The following is a 27,345-nucleotide window of genomic DNA, read 5'->3' as shown; positions in this document are numbered from 1 at the left end:
CTTACATAAAAAAAAAATCTGCATATTACCTTTATTGCACAGAACAATTTTAATGGATTTTTTTCATGGATTTTTAAATATATTTTCATATAAAGTTGGCTGGGACTACATGTTCAACATAGTCCTGGGTCAAAATAAAAAAAAAGGAACGAGAGAAAGAAATGAGGTTCCCATGAATCTCTGACTCGACCGGGACCAAAAGACTAAGTACAGTTGCCACACTTTGAACAAAGCGAGCATTCATAATCAGCCAGGGAGGGAACCATGGTTTTCAGCAAAACGGATTACTCCAAAGCTGCTTGCTTCAGACCACTCCATGGGTGAAACCATCTGTGTCGATGCACCATCTGCATATTCAGTCCATACTTCCAACCCGTTACTGTGTGTTGTTGTCTGGAATGTCATCCATCATCAATAACATAGCCTTTATCCTGCACATATCCGCAAAGCCCAGCTGTCCACAGTGTGTAGTTGAAAAGATAAGGGCATTCATTACACATACTGTATATCCAGGAGGATCAGCAGGAAGTTACTTTTAAAAAATTCTTTACACCCTTTTTTGGGATATCATAGAGTAAAATAAACCTGCAAAGGAATCTTTGTATGGGGGTGTGGTTGCAGAGGGTCGAGAAATTCAAACAATAATATTTCTGACAACCAAAGCTCCCTAACATGGGATTAAGTGTTTTACAGGTTGCTGAGCACATTAATAACAAAGTAGAGCATCCCAACTTTTATTCTCCATAAAAATGTTAAGCACAACATAAGCCCATTATGTAAGACTCTTTAGAGTGCACTGTAACATAATTCAAAAGGCAGCAGATAAACAGATACCAAGGTATTCATGCAATAATATGCAATGGAATATACCATCAGTTGTTGTCATATAGAGTGTAATCAACAGTAGCATCCAAACATTTTTTTGCTGGATTATCTTCTGAACAGAGAGAAGTGTGTGTGTGTATAATGTGTCATTTCTGTTATTTGTGTCATTGTTCATTGTTTGCATATAGACTATGTTTAAAAACACCACATTTTCGATTAGGCTGATTTTAGCTCCCCAGAGAAAAACAAAAATAAATAGATAATATAATACAATTACTGTGCCTTCAGAAAGTATTTACGCCCCTAGACTTTTTCGACATTTTGTTGTGTTACAAAGTAGGGTTTAAATGGATTTAATTGGCTTTTACATTTTTCCCCCCATCAATCTACACAAAAATAAATACAATTTACTAATGAAAATGAAAACACCCAAACTTATCTAATCAAGATGTATTAGTAAGTCTAAGAGCTTTGCATACCTGGATTGTGGAATATTTGCACATATTCTTTTGAAAATTCTTCAAGCTCTGTCAAGTTGGTTGTTGATCATTGCTAGACAGATTTGTCAAGTCTTGCCATAGATTTTGAGGCAGATTTAAGTCAAAACTCTAAGTACGCCACTCAGGAACATTCAATGTCATCTTGGTAAGCAACTCGTATAGACTTGGTTTTATGTTTTAAGTTTATTGTTCTGCTGAAAGGTGAACTAGTTTCTAAGTGTATGATAGAAAGCAGACAGAACCAGGTTTTCCTCTAGGATTGTGCCTGTGCTTAGCTACATTCCTTTTATTTTTATGACGACAAGCATACCCATATTATGATGCAGCCACCCCCACGATTGAAAATATTGAGAATGGTACCCAGTGATTCAGGACAAAAATGGAATTCCTATGCCACATTTTCTGCAAAATTTTGCAGTTGTTGCAAACAGGATGCATGTTTTGGAATATTGTTTTATTCTGTACAGGCATTGTTCTTTTCACTCTGTCATTTAGGTTAGTATTTTGAAGTAACCACAATGTTGTTGAGCCATCCTCAGGCTTGTCATATCACAGCCATTAAACTCTGTTACTGTTTTATAATCACCATGGCCTCATGGTGAAATCCCTGAGCGTTTTTCTTTCTCTCCGGCAACTCAGTTCGGAAGGAAGCCTGTATTTTTGTAGTACCTGGGTGTATTCATACACAATCCAAAGCCTAATAAACAGCTTCACCATGCTCAAATGGATATTCAGTGTCTGCTTCATTATATTTACCAATCTGTTCCGTTCCTTTGTCAGGCATTGGAAAACTTCCCTGGTCTTTGTGGTTAAATCTGTGCTTGAAATTCACTGCTCGACTAAGGGACCTTACAGACAATTGCATGTGTGGGGTAGAGATGGGATAGTTATTAACAAATCATGTTAACCACTATTATTGCACACAGAGTGAGTGCATGCAATTTATTAAGCAAATGTTTACTCCTGAACTTATTTAGGCTTGCCATAAAGGGATTTAATACCTTTTTCAATTTTAAATCATTTGTATTTGACATTATGTGGTATTATGTGTAGATCAGTGACCATTTTATATTCAGGCTGTCACAACAAAATGTGGAGAAAGTTAAGGGGAGTGAATGCACTGTATGTTATCATTATATTTGATGAAATATGATAAAATAATGCAATGTTTATGGCCAATAAACATTGTGTGCCACAGTGTCTAGCACAAGAAAACAGAGATAATGATATCTAATCTTGATAAATGAATTAATTACATTTAGAGGGGTTTTGAGAAGAACCATGTTCGAACCAAAAGCCGCTATAGAACAATGACTCAGCTAACCTTATATACAATAAAACTATGCCAACAAAATTACGTATTTGAAACTCCCCTGGTAACAGTTTAAATTAAGTTGCTATTTTAGTAACATGTTATAGTAATTGTAAAAAGTTATCTTTGCTTTGTAAATGCATAGTAATGGAATTGTGCATTGTTTGTTATGACACAATAAAGAGTAGACTCAGAAACAGTAACTCAAATACTATACCATTACAATGCAATTACTAAATAATTCTGTAACATTGTTACTCCACTAAACACAATGTGTTTACGAGAGGAATTACATTGCGCTCCACAGGTATGAAAACAACTTCATGTAAAGTGTACAGTCGTAGCCAAAAGTTTTGAGAATGACACAAATATAAATTTTCACAAAGTCTACTGCCTCAGCTTGTATGATGTCAATTTGCATATACTCCAGAATGTTATGAACAGTGATCAGATGAATTGCAATTAATTGCAAAGTCCCTCAATCCCCCAAAAACATTTCCACTGCATCTCAGCCCTGCCACAAGATTGCAGAGGACTTGAAAAAGAAGGGTCAACACTACAAATATTGACTCTGCATCAACTTCATGCAATTGTCAATAAAAGGCTTTGACACTTATGAAATACTTGTAACTATACTTCAGTATTCCATAGTAAAAACTGACAAAAATATCTAAAGACACTGAAACAGCAAACTCTGTGGAAATTAATATTTCTGTAATTCTCAAAACTTTTGGCCACGACTGTAGTGAATGATATGGACGAGATATAGAACACATATATACACACATACATATATATATGTTCCGTGTGTGTGTATGTATATGTATATATACACCAGTCAGAAGTTTGGACATACCTACTCATTCAAGGGTTTCCTTAATTTTACTATTTTCTACATTGTAGAATATTAGTGAAGACATCAAAACTATGTATTAACCAGAAAAAGTGTTAAACAAATCAAAATTATTTTATATTTGAGATTCTTCAAAGTAGCCACCTTTTGCCTTGAAGATACCTTTGCACTCTTGGCATTCTCTCAATCAGCTTCATGAAGTAGTCACCTGGAATGCATTTCAATTAACAAGTGTGCCTTGTTAAAAGAAGATAGCCTTTGGATTTGCCGTTTTAGCGTCTGCTAAAATGGCAAAATGGCATATATTATAGCCCTATTAGGTAAAAGACCAAGTCCATATTATGCTAAGAACAGCTCAAATAAACAAAGAGAAACAACAGTCCATCATTACTTTAAGACATGAAGGTCAGTCAACCTGGAAAATTTCAAGAACTTTGGTCGCATGAGGACCGCCACAAGAAAGGAAGACCCAGAGTTACCTCTGCTGCAGAGGATAACTTCATTAGAGTTACCAGCCTCAGACATAGCAGCCCAAATAAATGCTTCACAGAGTTCAAGTAACAGACACATCTCAACATCTACTGTTCAGAAGAGATGGCGAGAATCAGGCCTTCATGGTCGAATTTCTGCAAAGAAACCACTACTAAAGAACACCAATAAGAAGAAGAGACATGATTGAGCCAAGAAACATGAGTAATGGACATTAGACTGGTGCAAATCTGTCCTTTGCTCTGATGAGTCCAAATTGGAGATTTTTGGTTCCAACAGCCATGTCTTTGTGAGATGCAGAGTAGGTGAACGGATAATCTCTGCATGTGTGGTTCCCACCGTGAAGCATGGAGGAGTTGTGATGGTATTGGGGTGCTTTGCTGGTGACACTGTCATTGATTTATTTACACTTAAACAGCATGGCTACCACAGCATCCTGCAGTGATACGCCATCCCGTCTGGTTTGTGCTTTGTGGGACTATCATTTGTTTTTCAACAGGACAATGACCCAAAACACTTCCAGGCTGTGTAAGGGCTATTTGACCAAGAAGGAGAGTGATGGAATGCTGCATCAAGATGACCTGGTCTCCACAATCACCCAACCATAACCCAATTGAGATGGTTTGGGATGAGTTGTACAGCAGAGTGAAGGAAAAGCAGCCAACAAGTGCTCTGCATATGTGGAACTCCTTCAAGACTGTTGGAAAAGTATTCCAGGTGACGCTGGTTGAGAGAATGAAAATAGTGTGGTACGCTGTCATTAAGGCAAAGGGTGGCTACTTTGAAGAATCTAAAATCTAAACTATAGTTTGATTTGTTTAACACTTTTTTTTGGTTACTACATGATTCCATATGTGTTATTTGTGTTATTTCATATGTGTTATTTTTATTGTCTTCATTATTACTCTACAACGTAGAAAATTGTAAAAATAAAGAAAGACCCTTGAATGAGTAGGTGTGTCCAAACCTTTGACTGGTACTGTATATTCTGACTGACAAGGTACCAGAAGGGATTGTTTAAATGTGCTCATCAACCCATACAATCTACTCTTAACATTTTGGTAAACAAATATTTCAATTCCTGTAAAAAATCTATAAACTAAGAACACAGGCAAAAGGACAGTGAAGGCAGGTTATTACATACATAGAGAAGGGTTCATCTCTTTTTTTTCTATAATTTCTTCCCAATATAAATCCACAAGAATATGAATCGCACACAACAAAATTAGCTTTCGAACAAACGTACCTAAAGGCCTTGCAGAAATTGCCAACGCTGTGGAGCGTCTGCTTTGCTATCATCCCCCTCATATACTCAACATATTACGAAAGCAAGGAACTTCTCTCTCCATCTCCAACAGTTAAGTCAGGGAAAACAGATTACTTCATGATTACATCCCAGGATCCACAGATTTGTAAGGGAGGATTTGACGTTTTTTTTTTTTACAATTTCAAGTTAAGAGTCTGTTTGCTCCCTAGGTCCCGTTAAATCATTTTCATGTTAAACTTGCGAGGGGGCGTCTGCGTTGCTGCTGCTCATCCCAGCGTCTGACTTGCGTGGCACATACTCAATCTCTATGTTGTGCTTTGTGGCCCCTTTACCTCTACTCCACAGAAAGAGTAGCACCAGACAAAACAGGACGACACCAAGGAAAGATATGAAACCCATAGTGGTGGCGATGATTAAGGTCTTGATGTCGAAGGGGAACGGGACGTTGGTTCGCGTCCCATTTCCACCATTCTCATTGGGCTGGTTGGAGATGAATGCAAAGGTCTTGTTGGGTTGGTGAGGCCAGTCTGGAGAGTAGCTATGGACGTGCAGGTGGGCGAGAGATGTGTCATTGCCACCGGCGTTGCTGGCTATACACACATACGTTCCATTATCCTGAATCTGCGCGTAGCGCACCTCAAGGGTGCCATCTGGGAATACTGTGAGCCGTCCGATGGTTTTGGTCGTGATGAACTGCTTCTGGGGTGAGAGCCACATGATGACTGGGGCGGGATCACCGTCCGCCTGGCATACAAAATGAATAGTAGTTCCCTCGTCCACAAATTTCTGCTGCGCCTTGCGGTCCCGGATCCTGGACTTGCGACACGTGAAGTAGTTGGGCTGCAGGACGTCCGGGAAATCTTTAAACTCTTTTCCCTGTACGAACTCAGGTGAAGCGCAGGTGGGTTGCTGCCGGTTGAAGTTGAGCCTCCAGCGTCTCCGGAACACCCACAGCAGCCGGCAGTCACATGCCAAGGGGTTATCGTAAAGCGCCAGAGTCTCCAGATTGCCTACCGAGTGGAACGCAGACTCCTCCAAGGTGCTCAAGGCATTGCCAGACACATTGAAGATCTTCAGATAGTTTAGGCCCCGGAACGAGTAGGGCTCGATCATAGCCAGCCTGCCCCCAACCAGGTGAAACTCCTGGAGCCTCAGAAGGTCATGGAGTTTATTCCCCTCAATGGTGTGGATGGGGTTATAGGACAGATTCAGAAACCGTAGGTAGACCAAGTGCCGGAGAGCCACGTATGGGATGGAGGTCAGGTTGCCATTGGTGATGGTCAGCGAGGTGAGGTTCAGTCCATAGAGGCAATTGGAGGTCATGGTGTCCAGGTAGGGCCAGTTGGCGATCTCCAGCACTTTCAGCCGGTACAGTCTTTTGAAGGAGTAATCCTTAATAACATAGATGTTGAGGTGGCGCAGCCTGAGAAAGATCAAACTGTGAAGGTGGGTGAAGGCCTCGGTGGGCACCGAGGTCAGGTTGCACTTTTCCAAAGTCAGCTGCTCCAGGCTGCTGAGACCATGGAAGGCCCGGTGGGAGATGAATACCAAGTCATTGTCGCCCACCTCCATGGAGCGCAGGTTGTACAGGTCTTGGAACATATAGTCCAGCAGGATGACTATCTTGTTCTCACTGATGTCCAACTGGGTGAGGTTGCTGAGGCCCGTGAACACACCCAGCTGGATGAGTTTGAGCTTGTTGCTGCGCAGCCCCAATGTCCGGAGGCCGTACAGGTTGTTGAAGGCACCGGGCTCAATAGCGGAGATGGTGTTTTCGTTGAGCTCCAGCTCCTCCAGGTTGGGGTAGGTTGCGAACTCATCCATGTTGATGGTCTTGATGCGGTTCTTGCTGAGGTCGAGCAGCCGCGTTTCTGTGGGGATGCCCTCAGGGACGGACATAAGCTTCTTGCGGTGGCATATGACTGAGCGCTCCTGGGCATTGCACTCACAGCGGGACGGGCAACCTGTGGTGGAACCGGACAGTACGGTGCCCAGCATCAGAATCAGAATGGGCTGCCAGCAAGCCACCAGGTAGCTGTGCCCACTCGCTTCCCTGGCCCCCATCCTATCGGTTACCTATGGAGACACAAGAGAGACAGAGAAAGGACATGTTAGAAAAACAATCACTGATTAGATACTCTAAATTAACACCGGGCTATTTCCTTATAATTAAAATAGGTGAAAAGTGAGATCACTTTTGTATTGTGTTTTGAAGCCACATTCTGCAGTATTGCTGCATATAAAATGCTTTGAAGTGTGGGAAAAGCAGTGTCCTATGAAAACATATTATACTGTTTGTTCTCTTTTGAAAAATAGTGACTACTATTCTCTGCCAGGCATTTTGACGCCAACAATGAAAAGCAATCAAATGTAAAGCGATGCCATCCTCATGTGACACAATTTGAAATTGAGTGTAAAAGATTTGCTGCAATATTAATGGCACAAAGGAAATAGGAATGGGGGTGAGGGGTTACTAGCAATAAGGTATGTATTTGCATAATGGAGAAAACTGACATATATGAATCATGCAATGCTCACTACTCTACACAGAGCTTCAAAGGCATTTCAGATGCAGGAGGCTCCTGTGAACTGATGGAACAGTGTTAGCTGAAGGATTTGCATGCAATGGTTACATCCGCACCATATTAGACTCATTCATGATCCATAAGAGGAAATGTTGAGCTCGGACAGACAGTAGATGTATCACAAAGAATTTGAATCAATTCCTGGCATTTCGGGTGTAATGCTGCCTGGTTATGTTTTGTGTGTGTGCGCCGTATACCCACTTATTTTTCAGTGGGCATTGCGTATACTCACTTCTTAAATCTCCACTGCCGTTTCAATTAATAAGGCTGATGGAACAAATCCGAATGCTTAGCTTAAAATGTTGATGTACTATTAATTCTTCACATTTTAGATGGGGCAATGGACCTTCGCGTGAATGTTCTCAAATTAAATTAGCAGGAAAAGGGCGTTCTAAAATGTGCATGGACAGAGATGGATATATCCACGGGAAATGTAGAAAGAGGGGGGGGGGTTTAAATATGCAACAATTATCATGGGTTGCTAATATGACCAAGATAATGTATTTTCTTAATAGAAAATGAAAGAAAATTGAAAGAAAATCAATAGAACAGGATAAAGCATATGAGTAAGTCTTCATAAATTGTTTTATTGCCTTCACATTTCTGTGGTGGGATTTTGTCTATAGGCTACTTTCAAGTAAGGTGAGACATACCTCATAATATGAAGTAAAATGTCCTGGTTTCAAACAATAATTTTATTTATTTTTATTTGAACCTTTATTGAACTAGGGCAAGTCGGTTAAGAACAAATTCTTACTTACAATGACGGCCTAGGAACAGTGGGTTAACTGCCTTGTTCAGGGGCAGAACGACAGCTCGGGGGATTCGATTTAGCAACCTTTTGGTTCCTGGCCCAATGCTAAAACCACTAGGCTACCTTGCACAGTACAGCTTGGGTTGGCCTGACTGTGAAATACCAATACGGGATTTATAATTTTAGGTCGTTCAGAGTGTATGTCACTGTTTTTCATATATTTTTTTCCTTCGTCGGGCGGGGCATTTAGATTTTTTGGGGGGGGGAATTCTTCAGGCACCATTACACCACTGTGTGTATGGCTTGCATGCTTGCTCAAGATCAATCAGTCATTGCGAGCTCCCTAGTATTAAGTGATGGCATTTCAAAAGGGGCCAGGTGCAGCTTGAATTAACCAATATTGAGAAGGTTATCCAATTCATGCGGTTTCAGAGACACGTATGCTGAGCACATCTTTAGAGTGTACCGCTAGCATAAAATATGTATTTTTTTCTTCTTCACCCTGTATTTCCAGCGTGAATGTGCTGTGTGAGTTAAAACAGAGTGGGGAGTGGGGCAGCAGTAGCAATCAAAGACAAATGGTGTCAAGTCTGATGTATGTGCTATGGCTAACATTCAGCTGGAGCAATCTTTTACAATACAATATAGACCATGCAGAGCCAGGGCGGTGGCTTCAGAAAGATAGATACTGGTCTTAAAATCGTAATAACAAACAATATTTAATTTCTATCTTATCCGTCAGTGTTTTCCCCCTCCACTAACCCCGATCCCACACCTTACTCTAAATCGGGTTCATATCCAAATCCCAACCCTAACCTCTCCATACACTGATACATTATACTCTTTCCCTTCCTTGAGCCACCCTCTCTTCATTCATGGTTTTGTTTAGTGTGATTTTTATATTTCTTCAATTTTAAAGCGACTTTGGGTCCTTGAAAAGCACTATAAGTCCCTTTATTTTTTATTATTATTACTAACAATGTCATTAATAATTGATTTTATAATTATACTTTCCATTTTTATGCAAAGAGCCATACTTGCGTATTTATTGAAAAAGTTGGATTAAAGGCCCAGTACAGTCAGAAATGTGATTTTTCTGTGTCTTGTATATATTTCCACACTATGAGTTTGGATTAATGCTGTGAAATTGTGAAAATGACAATAATACCCTTTTAGTGTAAGAGCTGTTTGAAAAGGCCGCCTGAAATTTTTCCTGTTTTGGTGAGATGGAGTTTTGAACTGCCTGATGACATCACCAGATGTCTGGTTTGTTAAAACTTCTTGTAACTAGGGGGCAGTATTTTCATTTTTGGAAAAATAACATTCCCAAAGTAAACAAGCTATTAGTGAAACCAACAAAATGGGCGGATGGTGAAGTAGACCTATTCGGTAGTCATCTTAAAAAATATAAATGAACTTACCAAAATCAATTTCAATAGAAAGTTTGCAAAAATAGATAATATTATGCAACCATTAAAACCTTTTGTGACTAGGGGGCAGTATTTTCATTTTTGGAAAAATAACGTTCCCGTAGTAAATGGGATATTTTGTCAGGCCAAGGTGCTAGAATATGCATATACTTGACAGCTTGGGATAGAAAACACTCTAAAGGTTCCAAAACTGTAAAAATATTGTCTGTGAGTATAACAGAACTGATATTGCAGGCGAAAGCCTGAGAAAAATCCAATCCGGAAGTGACTCATGTTTTGAAAGCTCTGCGTCCCTATTGAGCAGTGAATGGGCTATCAACCAGATTCCTTTTTCTACGTATTCCCCAAGGTGTCTAGAGCATTTTGATGTAGTTTCACGCATTTATGTTGAAGAATGAGCGTAATCGACTATATTGCGTAAGTGGTCACCTCTCAGAGTGATTATCGCGTAAAATACAGAGGTAGCCATTTTTCCTCTCAGTCCTACTGAAAAGCAAATTGTCCCGGTGTATATATTATCGAATAGATATTTGAAAAACACCTTGAGGATTGATTATAAACAACGTTTGTCATGTTTCTGTCGATATTATGGAGCTAATTTGGAATATTTTTCTGCGTTTTCTCAGCCAAACGTGAAGAACAAACGGCGCTATTTCGCCTACAAAAATAATATTTTTGGAAAAAAGGAACCTTTGCTATCAAACTGGGAGTCTCGTGACTGAAAACATCCGAAACTCACCAAAGGTAAACGATTTAATTTGATTGCTTTTCTGATTTTCGTGACCAGGTTGCCTGCTGCTAGCTAGGCAAAATGCTATGCTAGGCTATCGATAAACGTACACAAATGCTTGTCTTGCTTTGTCTGTCAAGCATATATTCAAAACCTGAGATGACAGGGCAATTAACAAAAGGCTATGCTGTGTTTCAATATATTTCACTTGTTATTTCATGAATTTGAATATTTTCTAGTAATATTTATGTCCGTTGCGTTATGCTAATTAGTGTCAGATGATGATTACGCTCCCGGATCCGGGATGGGTAGTTACAACAGACCAATAAGAAAGAGAGTTCCAAACCTATCTGCCAACAACAGCTCGTTTTCAGTTTCCCCCTCCCAACTTAGACCACTCTCAGACAAAATGCTTGCTTGAGAAATTGGTCTTTGGTAAGAATCTATTTGACCATTTTAATTGAAAACAATCCCAGTAAGGTACTTAATTGTTACCCAGAAATTATTTGATATCGATACAAAAGGGGACATAATTCATGATATTCTCTCAGAAATTCTTCCCAAATTCACAAATGTCAGCCTTGTGTTCTAACAATATACAGTATAATTCTGTATAACAAATATTTTTCTCTTGTAAGTATGCAGAGACCTGTAACCCAATTTCATAGGTGGTGGGTTGTTGGGTTTGTACACCCTATTTTTCATGATGTGTAGCAGAACCCTCAAACGTCCTTAATAATCTTGTAATCTGGCCTTGAACACAAGTCAAGCAATACACAAAAATCTATCTTAAATACAATGTCACAAATTAAGATCCTAAACATTGACATTCACCTCCATTCTCTGTGTTTTGTGTCTCAATAATTGGTTCTGGGTGGCACATACATCAAACTTGCATGAACACTGATGACAAAAACATTCCTCATGTCAGTCATTGTTAGAAAAAAGTTTGGTCCAATTCAGATGTTAGGTACTATATTTATTGTATTTTATGAGTCCTATAAATTAAAATGGCAAATCTGGGTGCCCTTAATTTCGCAGTAAAAGTTATATTTCAACAAAATAATTTCGCAGGAATGCTTTTCTGTTTCAAAACAGAATGATGGGTGTCAAAATCCTCTTTCTTGTGATTTTTTGCACAAGAGAGAATTTTCCCCCATTCCTCTCTGAATTGTTAACAGACTTCATGTCTGTGACAGAGATGCCTATGTAGTTGATTGTGCATAGCCCTATCGAATTTGTGACTGTCTGAAGAGCCACAATGACAGCTGAAAGAGGCACATATTCTTCTATAGGCTCTACTGTAGGGGTTTCCTGTAGAGTTTATTAACTGAAATTGGGTCGCGTGTGCAGTGTCAATATTGTATGTGCTTTGAATTATGGAGATTTTGTGTGAAGTAAATACACTAAGATAAAGGCTTCCATGCAACAATCTGATAAATAATGTGCTATTTAAAAAAATATATATTGTTATGGTAGACAGTTAATTAAATTGTGACATATAACTACCATTGTCAATAATTCTTTCTGCAAAGCCCCAAACTGACATTAGATGAATTAGAGAGCGTTATGTTTTTTTCCCTCACTCTCAATTTAATTGGATTCTTCTCGGGGGTCAAGGGTCAGACGAAGATTTTTTATTTATTTGAACCTTTATTTAACTAGGCAAGTCAATTAAGAACAAATTCTTGTTTGCAATGATGGCCTAGGAACAGTGGGTTAACTGCCTTGTTCAGGGACAAAATGGCACATTTTTACCTTGTCAGCTCGGGGATTCGATCTAGCAACCTTTCGGTTACTGGCCCAACACTCTAACCACGAGGCTACTTGTCACCCCGCATGTCGATACCATCTCAAACCAATGAGAAAAGGTTTAAAGAAAAAGTTTATAGGGACCATCTCTGCGGGATAGTGAATTGGGGTCAATGAGTCTGAGTTGAAGAACTGCCCATATGGCCCAGAGCAGACATTACGGCCTCCGAAGTAACTGCATTCTCCTTCTCCTTCGACATTTCCTGGTTGCTAAAATTCTAATAGTTTGCAACAAAACAAGCAAGTATAGTATAGAGAATCATTGTATAATCTAAACCGCTGTGATATATATTTTCATCTATTTGAAGATGGTGTACAAAACCAGAAAGTATAAGACTCAAAACCAAAACATAACAGGAAGCATAGATATAGCGCGCAAAGAAATGGTCTACCACTTCTTAGACTTGCTTTCAATGAGAATGGCATGTCTATATCTCACATTTCTATGTGAACTTGGTCAGGTCGCCGCAAAAAATATACATTGCAGCTTTAGCCTAAATTGATCCAAGTTAAAGCAGTCTGATGAGGGAGCCATTCAGGATGGATGGCTTAAGCAGCTGGTGGAACATCTGACAGGGGAGAGGAAGTGCAGTTGCCAATCCTTATTTTCCGCTTCACCTTTTTGCCTTTGCTGTGTGTGCCTATTACACATTGGATATCGCTCTCTGAGATGCTATTATGTCCCACTCCTTCCTCATTGACACCAAAACCTAATCAAGGAAGCGCTCAACTGTAATCCCTTGCTGGTAAAGCTACATGGCTGCAACATTCGGAGACTAGGACCACAGTAGGGTATTAGGATGGTGATGAGTACAGGCAGACCTTCAACGCAAAACTGGGGTCAACATCCAGATGAAATAATACCAGTCTGATTATTTCATTCGAGCATCTGATTTTCCAAGCCTCATATGAAACAAACAAAAAGCTCCATTGTTTCGATGCAGCAAAAAAAAAATCCCTATTTCATTTTGTTCAAATTAAATGAAAGCAGTTTCACATCTTTTTCAAGACTGTTTTAAATAAGGATATGTCGGCAGCTAATGCTCCATTGCAATTACATAAGAAGACAGATAAAGGGAAAGATGCAGAGGACATGGCTATATGAAATGCTAGCCATGTTTAAACATTTATGGCTCCATTTTGTTAACAATCCTGTGTTATCTGTCCCTTGCAGGCATGGCAATCCGAATGCAATTCCGCACTCCAATCAACTCGCCATTGAAGAAATACATTAATTTCAGCAGTAGTGAGAAGAGACCTTCTTATTGGACCAAGACCAATGATAATATGAATGAACAGCTAGATGAACGTGTAAGTGACAGCAAACTGGAGAGCTGTGGAAATGCTGCGTGAGATCATGCACAGAGGGTGTGGCTAATGCTATGTGCAATTGACAAGTTCTAGAGAAGTGTCACTTGTCGTGATTATATTCCCTGTTTACAAGATAATTATAGAGGACTGAGATTCTTATTCCAAAACACCAGGAATAGGTGATTGGCAGCTTCATAATTATGATCACAATACATTATTGGCATGAGCAAAATAAATACTAATGATGCAGTGCTGTCACGCAGACATATCACAGGAAAACAATGAATGTACATACCATACAATTTCAGGACTTATTCACCTTTAGTGACCCTAGACTGAAATTATGTCAATATAATGTAAAAGCTAACAGAAAATAAAGGTTCTCATGAAATGTTCTCATTTCTGGGGAAATGGAAGTTTCGGATTTATCATCTACAAATTGACCCAAATAATTATCTGCCTATTCATTCTTAGAACAATCAAATAAATACATAGAAATGCTCATATTTGAAGACAGTGTGGTAATATACTATATACTCATATATATATATATATATATATATATATATATATATATATATATATATATATATATATATACACACACACACACACACACACACACACACACACACACACACACACACACACACACACACACACACACACACACACACACACACACACACACACACACACACACACACACACACACACACACACACACACACACACACACACGAAGTCGGAAGCTTAATAAATACACTTAGGTTGGAGCCATTAAAACTCGTTTGTCAACCACTCCAAAAATGTCTTAACAAACTATAGTTTTGAAAAGTCGGTTAAGACATCTACTCTGTGCATGACACAAGTAATTTTTTCAACAATTGTTTAGAGACAGATTATTTCACTTATAATTCCCTGTATCACAATGCCAGTGGGTCAGAAGTTTTACATACACTAAGTTGACCGTGGCTTTAAACAACTTGGAAAATTCCAGAAAATTATGTCATGGCTTTAGAAGCTTCTGATAGGCTACTTGACATCATTTGAGTCAATTGGAGGTGGATGTGGATGTATTTCAAGGCCTACCTTCAAATGTAGTGCCTCTTTTCTTGACATCATGGGAAAATCAAAATAATTCAGCCAAGAGCTTAGAAAAAAAATTGTAGACCTCTACAAGTCTGGATCATCCTTGGGATGAAGGTACCACGTTCATCTGTACAAACAAGACCACGCAAATGGGACGACGCAGCTGTCTTACCGCTCAGGAAGGAGATGTGTTCTGTCTCCAAGAGATGAACATACTTTAGTGCAAAAAGTTTGATTCAATCCCAGAACAACAGCAAAGGACCTTGTGAAGATGCTGGAGGTAACAGGTACAAAAGTATCTATATCCACAGTAAAACAATTCCTATATCGGCATAACCTGAATGGCCGCTCAGCAAGGAAGAAGCCACTGCTCCAAAACCGCTGTAAAAAAAGCCAGACTACAGTTTGCAACTGCACATGGGGACAAATATCTAACTTTTTGGAGAAATTTCCTCTTGTCTGATGAAACAAAAATAGAACTGTTTGGTCATAATGACCATCATTATGTTTGGAGGAAAAAGGGGGAGGCTTGCAAGCCGAAGAACACCATCCCAACCGTGAAGCACGGGGGTGGCAGCATCATGTTGTGGGGGTGCTTTGCTGCAGGAGGAACATGTGCACTTCACAAAATAGATGGCATCATGAAGAGGGAAATTATGTGGATATATTGAAGCAACATCTCAAGATATCAGTCAGGAAGCTTGGTCGCAAATGGGTCTTCCAAAGTTGTGGCAAAATGGCTTAAGGACAACAAAGTTAAGATATTGGAGTCGCTATCTTAATCCAATAGACAATTTGTGGGCAGAACTGAAAAAGCATGTGCGAGCAAGGAGGCCTACAAACCTGACTCAGTTACACCATCTCTGTCAGGAGGAATGGGCCAAAATTCACCCAACTTATTGTGGGAAGCTTGTGGAAGGCTACCCAAAACGTTTGACCCAAGTTAACCCCTTGAAGCTAGGGGGCACTATTTTATTTTTGGAAAAATAACGTTCCCAAAGTAAACAGCCTATTTCTCAGGACTAGATACTAGAATATGCATATAATTGACAGCTTAGGATAGAACACGCTCTAAAGTTTCCAAAACTGTAAAATATTGTCTGTGAGTATAACAGAACTGATATTGCAGGCGAAAGCTTGAGAAAATTACAATCAGGAAGTGACTTTTATTTTGAAAGCTCTATGTTCCTATGCATCCCTATTAACCATTGAAAGGGATATCAACCATATTCCTTTTTATATGGCTTCCCTAAGGTGTCTACAGCGTTTAGACATAGTTTCAGGCCTTTATTTTGAAGAATGAGCGTGAACACATTACATAAGTGGTCAGGTGGGGGCTCTCCAAGTGATTTTTGTGCAAAAGAGAGAGGCGGCCATTGTTCCTCCAGGTCCTAGTGAAATGACCTGGTTGATATATTATCAAATAGATATTTAAAAAACACGTTGAGGATTGATTATAAAAAACGTTTGACATGTTTCTGTTGACATTATGGGATATAATTTAGAATTTTTGTCTGCGTTGTTGTGACTGCTACTTCCGGTGGATTCCTGGGCATAACGCACCGAACTAACGGAGGTATTTGGATATAAAAAATATCTTTATGGAACAAAACGAACATTTGCTGTCTAACTGGGAGTCTTGTGAGTGAAAACATCCAAAGATCATCAAAGGTAAACGGTTAATTTGATTGCTTTTCTGATTTACTGCTAAGTGTACATAATGCTATGCTAGGCTATCGATAAATTTACACAAACGCTTGTATTGCTTTCGCTGTAAAGCATAATTTCAAAATCTGAGACGACAGGGTGATTAACAAAAGGCTAAGCTGTGTTTCGCTATATTTCACTGGTGATTTCATGAATATGAATATTTTCTAGTAATATTTTTTGAGTGTTGCGCTATGCTAATCAGCGTTGCTGATGACAAATATACCGGTTCCGGGATGGGTAGTTCTGGGTAGTTCTAAATTTAAAGGCAATGCTACCAAATACTAATTGAATGTATGTAAACTTCTGAACCACTGGGAATGTGATGAAAGAAATAAAAGCTGAAATAAATCACTCTCTACTATTATTCTGACATTTCACATTCTTAAAATAATGTGGTGATCCTAACTGACCTTAGACAGGGCATTTATACTAGGATTAAATGTTAGGAATTGTGAAAAATTGAGTTGAAAACTTCCAACTTCAACTACATATACACTGCTCAAAAAAAAAACTAAAATACACTAAAATAACACATCCTAGATCTGAATGAATGAAATATTCTTATTAAATACTTTTTTCTTTACATAGTTGAATGTGCTGACAACAAAATCACACAAATATTATCAATGGAAATCAAATTTATCAACCCATGAAGGTCTGGATTTGGAGTAACACTCTAAATTAAAGTGGAAAACCACACTACAGGCTGATCCAACTTTGATGTAATGTCCTTAAAACAAGTCAAAATGAGGCTCAGTAGTGTGTGTGGCCTCCACATGCCTGTATGACCTCCCTACAACGCCTGGGCATGCTCCTGATCTCCTCCCAGACCTGGACTAAAGCATCCGCCAACTCCTGGATAGTCTGTGGTGCAACCTGGCGTTGGTGGATGGAGCAAGACATGATGTCCAGGATGTGCTCAATTGGATTCAGGTCTGGGGAACGGGCGGGCCAGTACATAGCATCAATGCCTTCCTCTTGCAGGAACTGCTGACACACTCCAGCCACATGAGTTCTAGCATTGTCTTGCATTAGGAGGAACCCAGGGCCAACCGCACATGGTCTCACAAGGGGTGTGAGGATCTCATCTCGGTACCTAATGGCAGTCAGGCTACCTCTGGAGAGCACATTGAGGGCTGTGCGGCCCCCCCAGAGAAATGCCACCCCACACCATGACTGACCCACCGACAAACCGGTCATGCTGGAGGATGTTGCAGGCAGCAGAACATTCTCCACGCCGTCTCCAGACTCTGTCACGTCTGTCATGTGCGTAGTGTGAACCTGCTTTCATCTGTGAAGAGCACAGGGCGCCAGTGGCGAATTTGCCAATCTTGGTGTTCTCTGGCAAATGCCAAACGTCCTGCACGGTGTTGGTCTGTAAGCACAACCCCCACCTGTGGACGTCGGGCCCTCATACCACCCTCATGGAGTCTGTTTCTGACCGTTTGAGCAGACACATGCACATTTGTGGCCTGCTGGAGGTCATTTTGCAGGGCTTTGGCAGTGCTCCTCCTTGCACAAAGGCGGAGAAAGCGGTCCTGCTGCTGGGTTGTTGCCCTCCTACGGCCTCCTCCACATCTCCTGATGTACTGGCCTGTCTCCTGTTAGCGCCTCCATGCTCTGGACACTACGCTGACAGACACAGCAAACCTTCTTGCCACTGCTCGCATTGATGTCCCATCTTGGATGAGCTGAACTACCTGAGCCACTTGTGTGGGTTGTAGACTCCGTCTCATGCTACCACTAGAGTGAAAGCACCGCCAGCATTCAAAAGTGACCAAAACATCAACCAGGAAGCATAGGAACTGAGAAGTGGTCTGTGGTCACCAACTGCAGAACCACTCCTTTATTGGGGGTGTCTTGCTAATTGTCTATAATTTCCACCTGTTTATTCCATTTGCACAACAGCATGTGAAATGTATTGTCAATCAATGTTGCTTCCTAAGTGGACAGTTTGATTTCACAGAAGTGTGATTGACTTGGAGTTACATTGTGTTGTTTAAGTGTTCCCTTTCTTTTTTTGAGCAGTGTATAAGTGTCAAAACAAGATGTACAATTAGTATCACAGTAACACCATTGTACAGTACAAATGATCCACCACAGCCAGCACATCCACAAAGATGAGCAGAGGGGCTGCTGGGTGTTCAGCTACAGCTGGAACATGTATTCTACCTGTCACATTATCTCAGTGCCAAACCAATCCCTCTTAACTACTCTGGTTAAATACCTGTGAGCCTGAGGAAAATCCTTCCTATGATGCTGACAGTGTCTGTCCCACAAAGTGTTAAAATAAAGCCCTAAGCCAACGCCAAGACAAACTGCTCACTCAGCTCCCAGTCTAATCCTGAGGGCCCCCCTCCCCTCCTTTTTATTAGTATTCTATTTTCATGACTTTGCTAGTATACAACCATCTGCAATATGTAGAGTGGGATTCGAAATTGACACCCTTTGGACAGTCTCTAGAGCATCTACAGATGTACTATCAGTACAATTTCAACTATCAATCTACTAACATTAACCCTTAACCCTAAAATTAAGCCCAACCCTAACCTTAGCAAACAGTTGCTTATCAACAGATGGTCATAATATCAACACATCTGTAGAGCATCTAGCATTTAAGTCCGTAGACAGATGGCCATTGCAAAATTTGGATTTTTGTGGCCATTTAACCATTTATTTGTGGATTTTGATGTGTGCTTGGGTTATTGTCTTGCTGGACGATACACTTGCAGCCAAGTTTCAGCCTCCTGGCAGACGCAACAATGTTTTTGGCTAAAATGTCCTGGTAGTGGGTAAAGTTCATGATGCCGTTGACCTTAACAAGGGCCCCAGGACCAGTGGAAGCAAAATAGCTCCATAACATCAAAGATCAACCACTGTATTTTATAGTAGGTATGTGGTTATTTTTTGCTCATGCATTCTCATGTCATCTGTCCAAAGCACTGGTTCCAATCCAATCCTTTTAGCAAATGAATGTTTTGTATTTGCTCCCTAAATAGGATTGATAGTTACATGTGCGTAGCCTAGTGGTTAGAGCGTTGGACTAATAACCAGAGGGTTGCAAGTTCAAACCCCTGAGCTGACAAGGTACAAATCTGTTGTTCTGCTCCTGAACAGGCAGTTAACCCACTGTTCCTAGGCTGTCATTGAAAATAAGAATGTGTTCTTAACTGACTTGCCTGGTTAAATAAAGGTAAAATAAAACAAAAAGTAAAAAACATATCGGGATATTATTTTTGGTGATATAACATATCATTTTGACAATATAGCAATATTATCGCAACATTTTTGTGCTAGTTGGCAGGACCTGCACCAAAGCTCTAGTATTTTTCCTTCATAGATTGTTCTCCATTTAAATAGGGATTCAATTTGTTTTAAGCACTTATATTTCTATGACTGATCAAAACTCGTTCTCATGGCTCTCTCTTGTCCCTCTGCAGCAGACATATGGTGAGCAATATGTTTGGAAAATCAGATTCAGTATTGAACCAGCACATTGTGAGAATTGCACAACATATTGTATCGCCACCTAAGTATCATGATAATATCGTATCGTGAGGTCCCTGGCAATTACTAGCCCTAGCATGTTTCCTGTAAAAACAATTGGGCAATGTTTATATGATGCCTTTTCAAAACAGTCCCATCTTTACCTCATGTCGGCCTTCTATATTGCCATTGATTTGGCGGCAACTGAGCAAGAGACTTTCAACTTTGACCCTGTTGTTGTGACCCATGTCATGGTAACCTGCAAATAGCAGCGTTGATCCAGTTCTAAGTTACGCCAAAAAGACAGAATGCAATGCACTGCTTTAATTTCTTCACATTCCTACCAGTAAGTTAGCAGTTCGCCATACTTAACTACCTTGTAATGTATCTCCAGTTAATCTCAAAACATTGTCAGATATGTTTTGGTAATTTATATGAGATGGCTATAGCCAAGTTAGCTAACAAGCTAGCACTAAATAGTCTTGGGTGGTATACCGTATTCTGGGCTTGGAAATAGCCATGGGATGGTTTCTTAATACCGTCAAAACAATTTCTAAAAAGTTTTTCTTAAAAGTTTCTTAAATACCTGCAGTGAACTTGTGCAATATGTTAGGAGATAAATACAATTCCATTCTTTATTAAACCTGTCAAATAATTGTTTGTTTACAAGTCACTCACTGTTGTGCAGCATGCGGCAGGTGACCTAGTTGGAGTACGGAATTCACAACTAAATATTTGCCAACTAGAAATCTTATCACTATTAAGTTAACGGTCTAAATGCTCTGCAGTTTTGCATTTGGTTAGCTAACTAGCTACTTAGCTAGGGTTAGCTTCTTCCAAAATTAAGTTTTGCTTGCCGGTAAAAGCAGAGAATCCCCTACTGGATCAAGAACCTTGCTGTGTAATATTTGTTTTATGCGTGCAAACTGAGTAACATTTTTTTGCTACTTGTATAACTTAATGAGATGGGATGTCTGTCCTGAAAATAGTTTAGGTCACAGATTGTATAAAATGCTCGCAATGTGCTCATTAGCTCATTCTCTATGGGATTTTCATGTACATGTACCTGTTAGCATTGCTAACCTTTGGGTTACAAAGGCTCAGTGGGGTTTGAAAATAGAGCTCCTTGTGTTCAGTGCCAGTATTACCAAATATCCCAGTTTGGTAAAACGTTGGTATTAAGGTATGACTGTGTGGATAACGCCCAAGCCTAGCACTAAACCAAAACGTTGTCTCGAAAGTTGCTTTTAATTGCTAGGCTTGGGCGTTATCCTAAATATGTTTTTTTGTTGCAAAAAATAGAGCAGATACCATTATTATTTGGACCAGGTTTTGGCATGCAGATAGACGTAAAAAAAAACTTTTTCATATTGACAAAGGCAAGTTTGATGTTGGAGAAAAATAGAATGTTCATGATTTAATGTATGACAAAAGCCGGTAAGATGAAAGGGGACAATCATACTGAGGGGTTGGCAGGACATTTAAACATAATACCTCATGACCATGTCGGCTGGCGGAAAAAAAGTTACAGCTTTGTTGCCGGCAATACCTTTTAGACAAAGAAAAGTCTACATGCTAAAGCTGACGGAAAAACCTTTCGGTTTGAAAGGTGTATAAGTCCCACATTTCCTCACCTATCCTCACTTCTCTGACAGAATCTGAAGGCAAAGGTGACCCTCTGTGTCATTGTGATGCTCAGCCAAGTGGTAGGACATCTCTGGCTGCCCTTGATATGGCAAGGCTTAGATTTGAGTTGACGCCAGACAGATGGGTCGCAAAGCTTTAATCCTGCAGAAAGAAGCAGGTCGGTGCAACAAGGTACAGAATTCCAACAGCGGCCAGCTGTTCCCCACCGACTCAGACTGTCGACACACACATCCCGAACCCGACCTCCAGCAGGGTGTCGGAGACTCACCACCTCCCTCCACCTTACTGAGGCCCAACAACGCTGAAAACTCTGTTTTTATGCATGGACATGCAAGTATTTTGAATCGAGTGAACAGATGTTTCGCAGAAGACCGGCAAAATGTTTCACTTCTTTGCTAGACACTTTTGAGCTCTGAGAATAACAAGTGTATCCCAATTGCTTAGTAGGATGAAAATGTATAAAAACACACTGTGGCTCTGTGTTTTTGCCATGCTGCATCTCACTAAGCACAGAGTTTGGATGCTGACCTGAAATGCCTTAGCATACAGTGCAATCGGAAAGTATTCAGACCCCTTGACTTCTTCCATATTTTGTTACGTTACAGCTTTACTCTAAAATTGATTAAATTGTTATTTCCCTCAATCTACACACAATATCCTATAATGACAAAGAAAAACTAATTTCATATCACATTTACATTGATCTCTTTCTACTTTGCTGTGTTCATCTGTCATGTGCCTTTTACTAAGGAGTGGCTTCCGTCTGGCCACCTCTACCATGAAGACCTGATTGGTGGAGTGCTACAGAGATGCTTGTCGTTTTGGAAGATTCTCCCATCTCCACAGAGGAACTCCGGAGCTCTGTCAGAGTGACCATCAGGTTCTTGGTCACCTTTACGCAGATTGGCTGGGCGGCAAGCTCTAGGAAGAGTCTTGGTGGTTCCTAGGGTTGCAAAGGGTCAGAATTTTCCAGGACGTTTTCCATGGGAAGTTAAGCCCGGAAATCTGGGGTATTATGCTTAAATTCATCAAAAACGTTAGTTTATAACAGTTAACATTTTGTGGGATACAAATAAGGCAATTCTAGGCCTCAAGATCTTGCACACTAATGAGATGCTATTGAGCCCACACTACCACATTGTCTGAGCCATGGACTACATGCTTTCTGGTAAGTTTGATTACAATACTGGGTGGGGTGAATATATTTTAAATGACATACAGTGGGGGGAAAAAAGTATTTAGTCAGCCAGCAATTGTGCAAGATCTCCCACTTAAAAAGTTGAGAGGCCTGTAATTTTCATCATAGGTACACTTCAACTATGACAGACAAAATGAGGAAAGAAATCCAGAAAATCACATTGTAGGATTTTTAATGAATGTATTTGCAAATTATGGTATACTGTGCCAAATCATATGTGAAGAATGCAACAAAGAAGAAGAATCATCTGGCCAAGAGCATAGAGTTCCCTTAGCTCTCATAACAAGCAACCTCTGACAAAAGTCCCTCTACTTCTATTTGAGGTGAAAATTCTGAATCAGGCACCTTATCAATAGCAACAGCTCATGGTCCTCCTGGAATCAGAAGTTTTTTTGACTCAATGGGGAACATAGTCAGAGAAATGTTGAATGTTTTGCTCGAGCTGTGTATGCAACTGGTTCACCCCTGATGCTCACAGGCAATGTGTATTAGAAGAGATTTTTTAATGTTCTTCGCCAAGTATACAACCCTCCAACCAGACATGCCTTATCTACATCATGGCACTGAAAACAAACTAGCTCTCAAACAAACACTCTACAAGAGAGCCAAGGAAATGGTTAGGTATGTGAAGGGTCATCCAATCATAGCAGTAATCTACCTCACCAAGCTAAGTGAGAAGAATAAGAGCACCACATTGAAGCTGCCCAGCAACACCTATTGTGGTGGTGTTGTCATCATGTTTGACAGTCTCCTGGACGGGAATAAGTCTCTCCAAGATATGGGCACATCACAGTCTGCCGATATGGAGAGACCCATCAAGAGGATCCTGAAACTGAAACAGCCTGAAACTCCTGAAACCTATAGCAGTAGTCATTGCACGGCTTGAGGGAGACAGTGCCATCCAATATCAAACATAAAACTGACTATCCTACCGATCCTTGACTTCGGCGATGTCATTTACAAAATAGCCTCCAACACTCAGCAAATTGAATATAGTCTATCACAGTGCCATCCGTTTTGTCACCAAAGCCCCATATACCACCCACCACTGTGACCTGTGTATTCTCGTTGGCCGGCCCACGCTTCATATTCGTCGCCAAACCCACTGGCTCCTGGTCATCTGTAAGTCTTTGCTAGGTAAAGCACCGCTCACTGGTCACCATAGCAGCACCCACTCGTAGCACGCGCTCCAGCAGGTATATTTCACTGGTCATCCCCAACGCCAACTCCTCCTTTGGCCGCCAATGACTGGAACGAATTCCAAAAATCACTGAAGCTGGAGTCTTATATCTCCCTCTCTAAATTTAAGCATCAGCTGTCAGAGCAGCTTACCAATCATTGCAGCTGTACACAGCCCATCTGTAAATAGCCCACCCAACTACCTCATCCCATAATGTTATTTATTTTTTGCTCCTTTGCACCCCAGTATCTCTACTTGCACATTCATCTTCTGCACATCTATCACTCCAGTGATTAATTGCTCAATTGTAATTATTTCACCACTATGGCCTATTTATTGTCTTATCTCCCTGATCTTGCTACATTTGCACACACTTTTCTATTGTGTTATTGACTGTATGTTTGTTTATCCCATGTGTAACTCTGTGTTGTTTGTGTCGTACTGCTTTGCTTTATCTTGGCCAGGTCGCAGTTGTAAATGAGAACTTGTTCTCAACTGGTCTACCAGGTTAAATAAAGGTGAAATATAAATATAATTTAAAAAATCATGTCTGATGTTCAGACTCTGCTTGCAGATGTAAAGAGAAGAAATCTGTACTGCCCTGCCCATTTCACTGTTGCTCCAAGCAGAGGAAACTGCGGTTCTGAAATACATCAAAAAGCTTGAAGACTTCTGCCTGAAGCCCATAGACGCTGCAGCATACATGTTGGACCCAAAGCATGCTGGCAAGAGCATCCTGTCTGGTGCAGAGATCAACAAGGCCTATGGTGTTATCACTACTGTGTCTCGCCACCTTGGCCTGGATGAGCACAAGGTTCTTAGCAGTCTGGCGAAGTACACTTCCAAGCAAGGGCTTTGGAATGGAGATGGAATATGGCAGTCGTGCCAACATATCTCATCAGCTACCTGGTAGAAGGTACTTTGTGGATCTGAGGCTCTTTCCCGTTGCCTCCATCATCCTCCAAATCCCACCAACATCAGCCGCCTCAGAGCGCAACTGGTCCTTGTTTGGGAACACACACACCAAAGCACGCAACATACTGACCATTAAAAGGGTTGAGAAATTGGTGGCCATCCGGGCAAATTTTAGAATTTTTGAGCCTGACAACAAGCCATCCTCAACAAGGTTGCAAAGTGACAGTGAAGATAAGGCCTCAGAGACTGATGTTCAAGAGATGGACATTGAGGAGGTCCAGGGAGAAGACATGGAAGCCTGACAACAGTGGTAGGCTTGATTACCAACAACGACGAGACGGCCTACAGGGAGGAGGTGAGGGCCCTCGGAGTGTGGTGTCAGGAAAAGTGTGGTGTCAGGAAAATAACCTCACACTCAACGTCAACAAAACTAAGGAGATGATTGTGGACTTCAGGAAACAGCAGAGGGAACACCCCCCTATCTACATCGATGGAACAGTAGTGGAGAGGGTAGCTAGTTTTAAGTTCCTCGGCATAAACATCACAGACAAACTGAATTGGTCCACTCACACTGACAGCGTCGTGAAGAAGGCGCAGCAGCGCCTATTCAACCTCAGGAGGCTGAAGAAATTCAGCTTGTCACCAAAAGCACTCACAAACTTCTACAGATGCACAATCGAGAGCATCCTGGCGGGTTGTATCACCGCCTGGTACGGCAACTGCTCCGCCCTCAACCGTAAGGCTCTACAGAGGGTAGTGAGGACTGCACAAAGCATCACCGGTGGCAAACTACCTGCCCTCCAGGACACCTACACCACCCGTTGTTACAGGAAGGCCATAAAGATCATCAAGGACATCAACCACCCGAACCACTGCCTGTTCACCCCGATATCATCCAGAAGGCGAGGTCAGTACAGGTGCATCAAAGCTGGGACCGAGAGACTGAAAAACAGCTTCTATCTCAAGGCCATCAGACTGTTAAACAGCCACCACTAACATTGAGTGGCTGCTGCCAACACACTGTCATTGACACTGACCCAACTCCAGCCATTTTTATAATGGGAATTGATGGGAAATGATGTAAATATATCACTAGCCACTTTAAACAATGCTACCTTATATAATGTTACTTACCCTACATTATTCATCTCAAATGCATATGTATATACTGTACTCTACATCATTGACTGCATCCTTATGTAATACATGTATCACTAGCCACTTTAACTATGCCACTTTGTTTACTTTGTCTACACACTCATCTCATATGTATATACTGTACTCGATACCATCTACTGTATGCTGCTCTGTACCATCACTCATTCATATATCCTTATGTACATGTTCCTTATCCCCTTACACTGTGTATAAGACAGTAGTTTTGGAATTGTTAGTTAGATTACTTGTTGGTTATCACTGCATTGTCGGAACTAGAAGCAAAAGCATTTCGCTACACTCGCATTAACATCTGCTAACCATGTGTATGTGACAAATACAATTTGATTTGATTTGATTTGACAAGAAGACAACCAAAGCTTTAGTTTCTAGACTATAATTTTACAGATGCTTGTTAAAAAAGTTTTTGGGGGAGCTATGATGGAACACTTGGGATCATTCAATATTCCCTTTCTTTGGTTGTTCAGTGAAATCATCCCATGTGAAGAGTCAAATAATTTAATTAAAGTTCAATTCGTAACTAAATTGTTTTTTAAATTCATTTTGGAAGGATTTAATCATTTGCAAGTATGTCTACTTATGATAAGGTAAAAGGTTTATGTTTCTGTCTACATTTGATATGGTAAAAAAGAAAAGTCCTCTAACTGTCAACTGCGTTTGTCAGAAATCTTAACGTGTTAATATTTGTATGAACATAACAAGATTAAACAACTGAGACACAAACTGAACAATTTCCACAGACGTGATGAACAGAAATAGAATAATGTGTCCCTGAACAAAGTTGGGGTTCAAAATCAAAAGTAAGTCAGTATCTGGTGTGGCCACAAGCTGTATTAAGTACAGCAGTGCATCTCCTCCTCATGCACTGGACTGCACCAGATTTGCCAGTTCTTGCGGTGAGATGTTACCCCACTCTTCCACCAAGGCACCTGCAAGTTCACGGCCAATTCTGGGGGGAAAGGCCCTAGCCCTCACCCATGCAACAGGTCCCAGACGTGCTCAATGGGTTTGAGATCCGGGCTCTTCGCTGGCCATGGCAGAACACTGACATTCCTGTCTTGCAGGAAATCACG

General features: G+C 40.6%; 1 protein-coding gene across 1 annotated transcript in view; it reads right to left on the bottom strand.

Annotated features, from left to right (window-relative positions):
• Positions 1-4,846: 4,846 nt before the first annotated feature.
• The window catches only part of lingo1a (leucine rich repeat and Ig domain containing 1a), a 53,762-nt gene continuing 31,263 nt past the window's right edge, over positions 4,847-27,345 (bottom strand). The window contains exon 2 of the mRNA XM_046357424.1: positions 4,847-7,322. Within this exon, the coding sequence (XP_046213380.1) occupies positions 5,478-7,310 (1,833 nt within the window). The 5' untranslated portion in view covers positions 7,311-7,322 and the 3' untranslated portion in view covers positions 4,847-5,477. The remainder of the gene's footprint in view (positions 7,323-27,345) is intronic.

The sequence above is a fragment of the Oncorhynchus gorbuscha genome, linkage group LG01 (assembly GCF_021184085.1).
Source record: "Oncorhynchus gorbuscha isolate QuinsamMale2020 ecotype Even-year linkage group LG01, OgorEven_v1.0, whole genome shotgun sequence".
Classification (NCBI taxonomy): Eukaryota; Metazoa; Chordata; class Actinopteri; order Salmoniformes; family Salmonidae; genus Oncorhynchus; species Oncorhynchus gorbuscha.
This window is presented reverse-complemented; position numbering and strand designations above follow the sequence as displayed.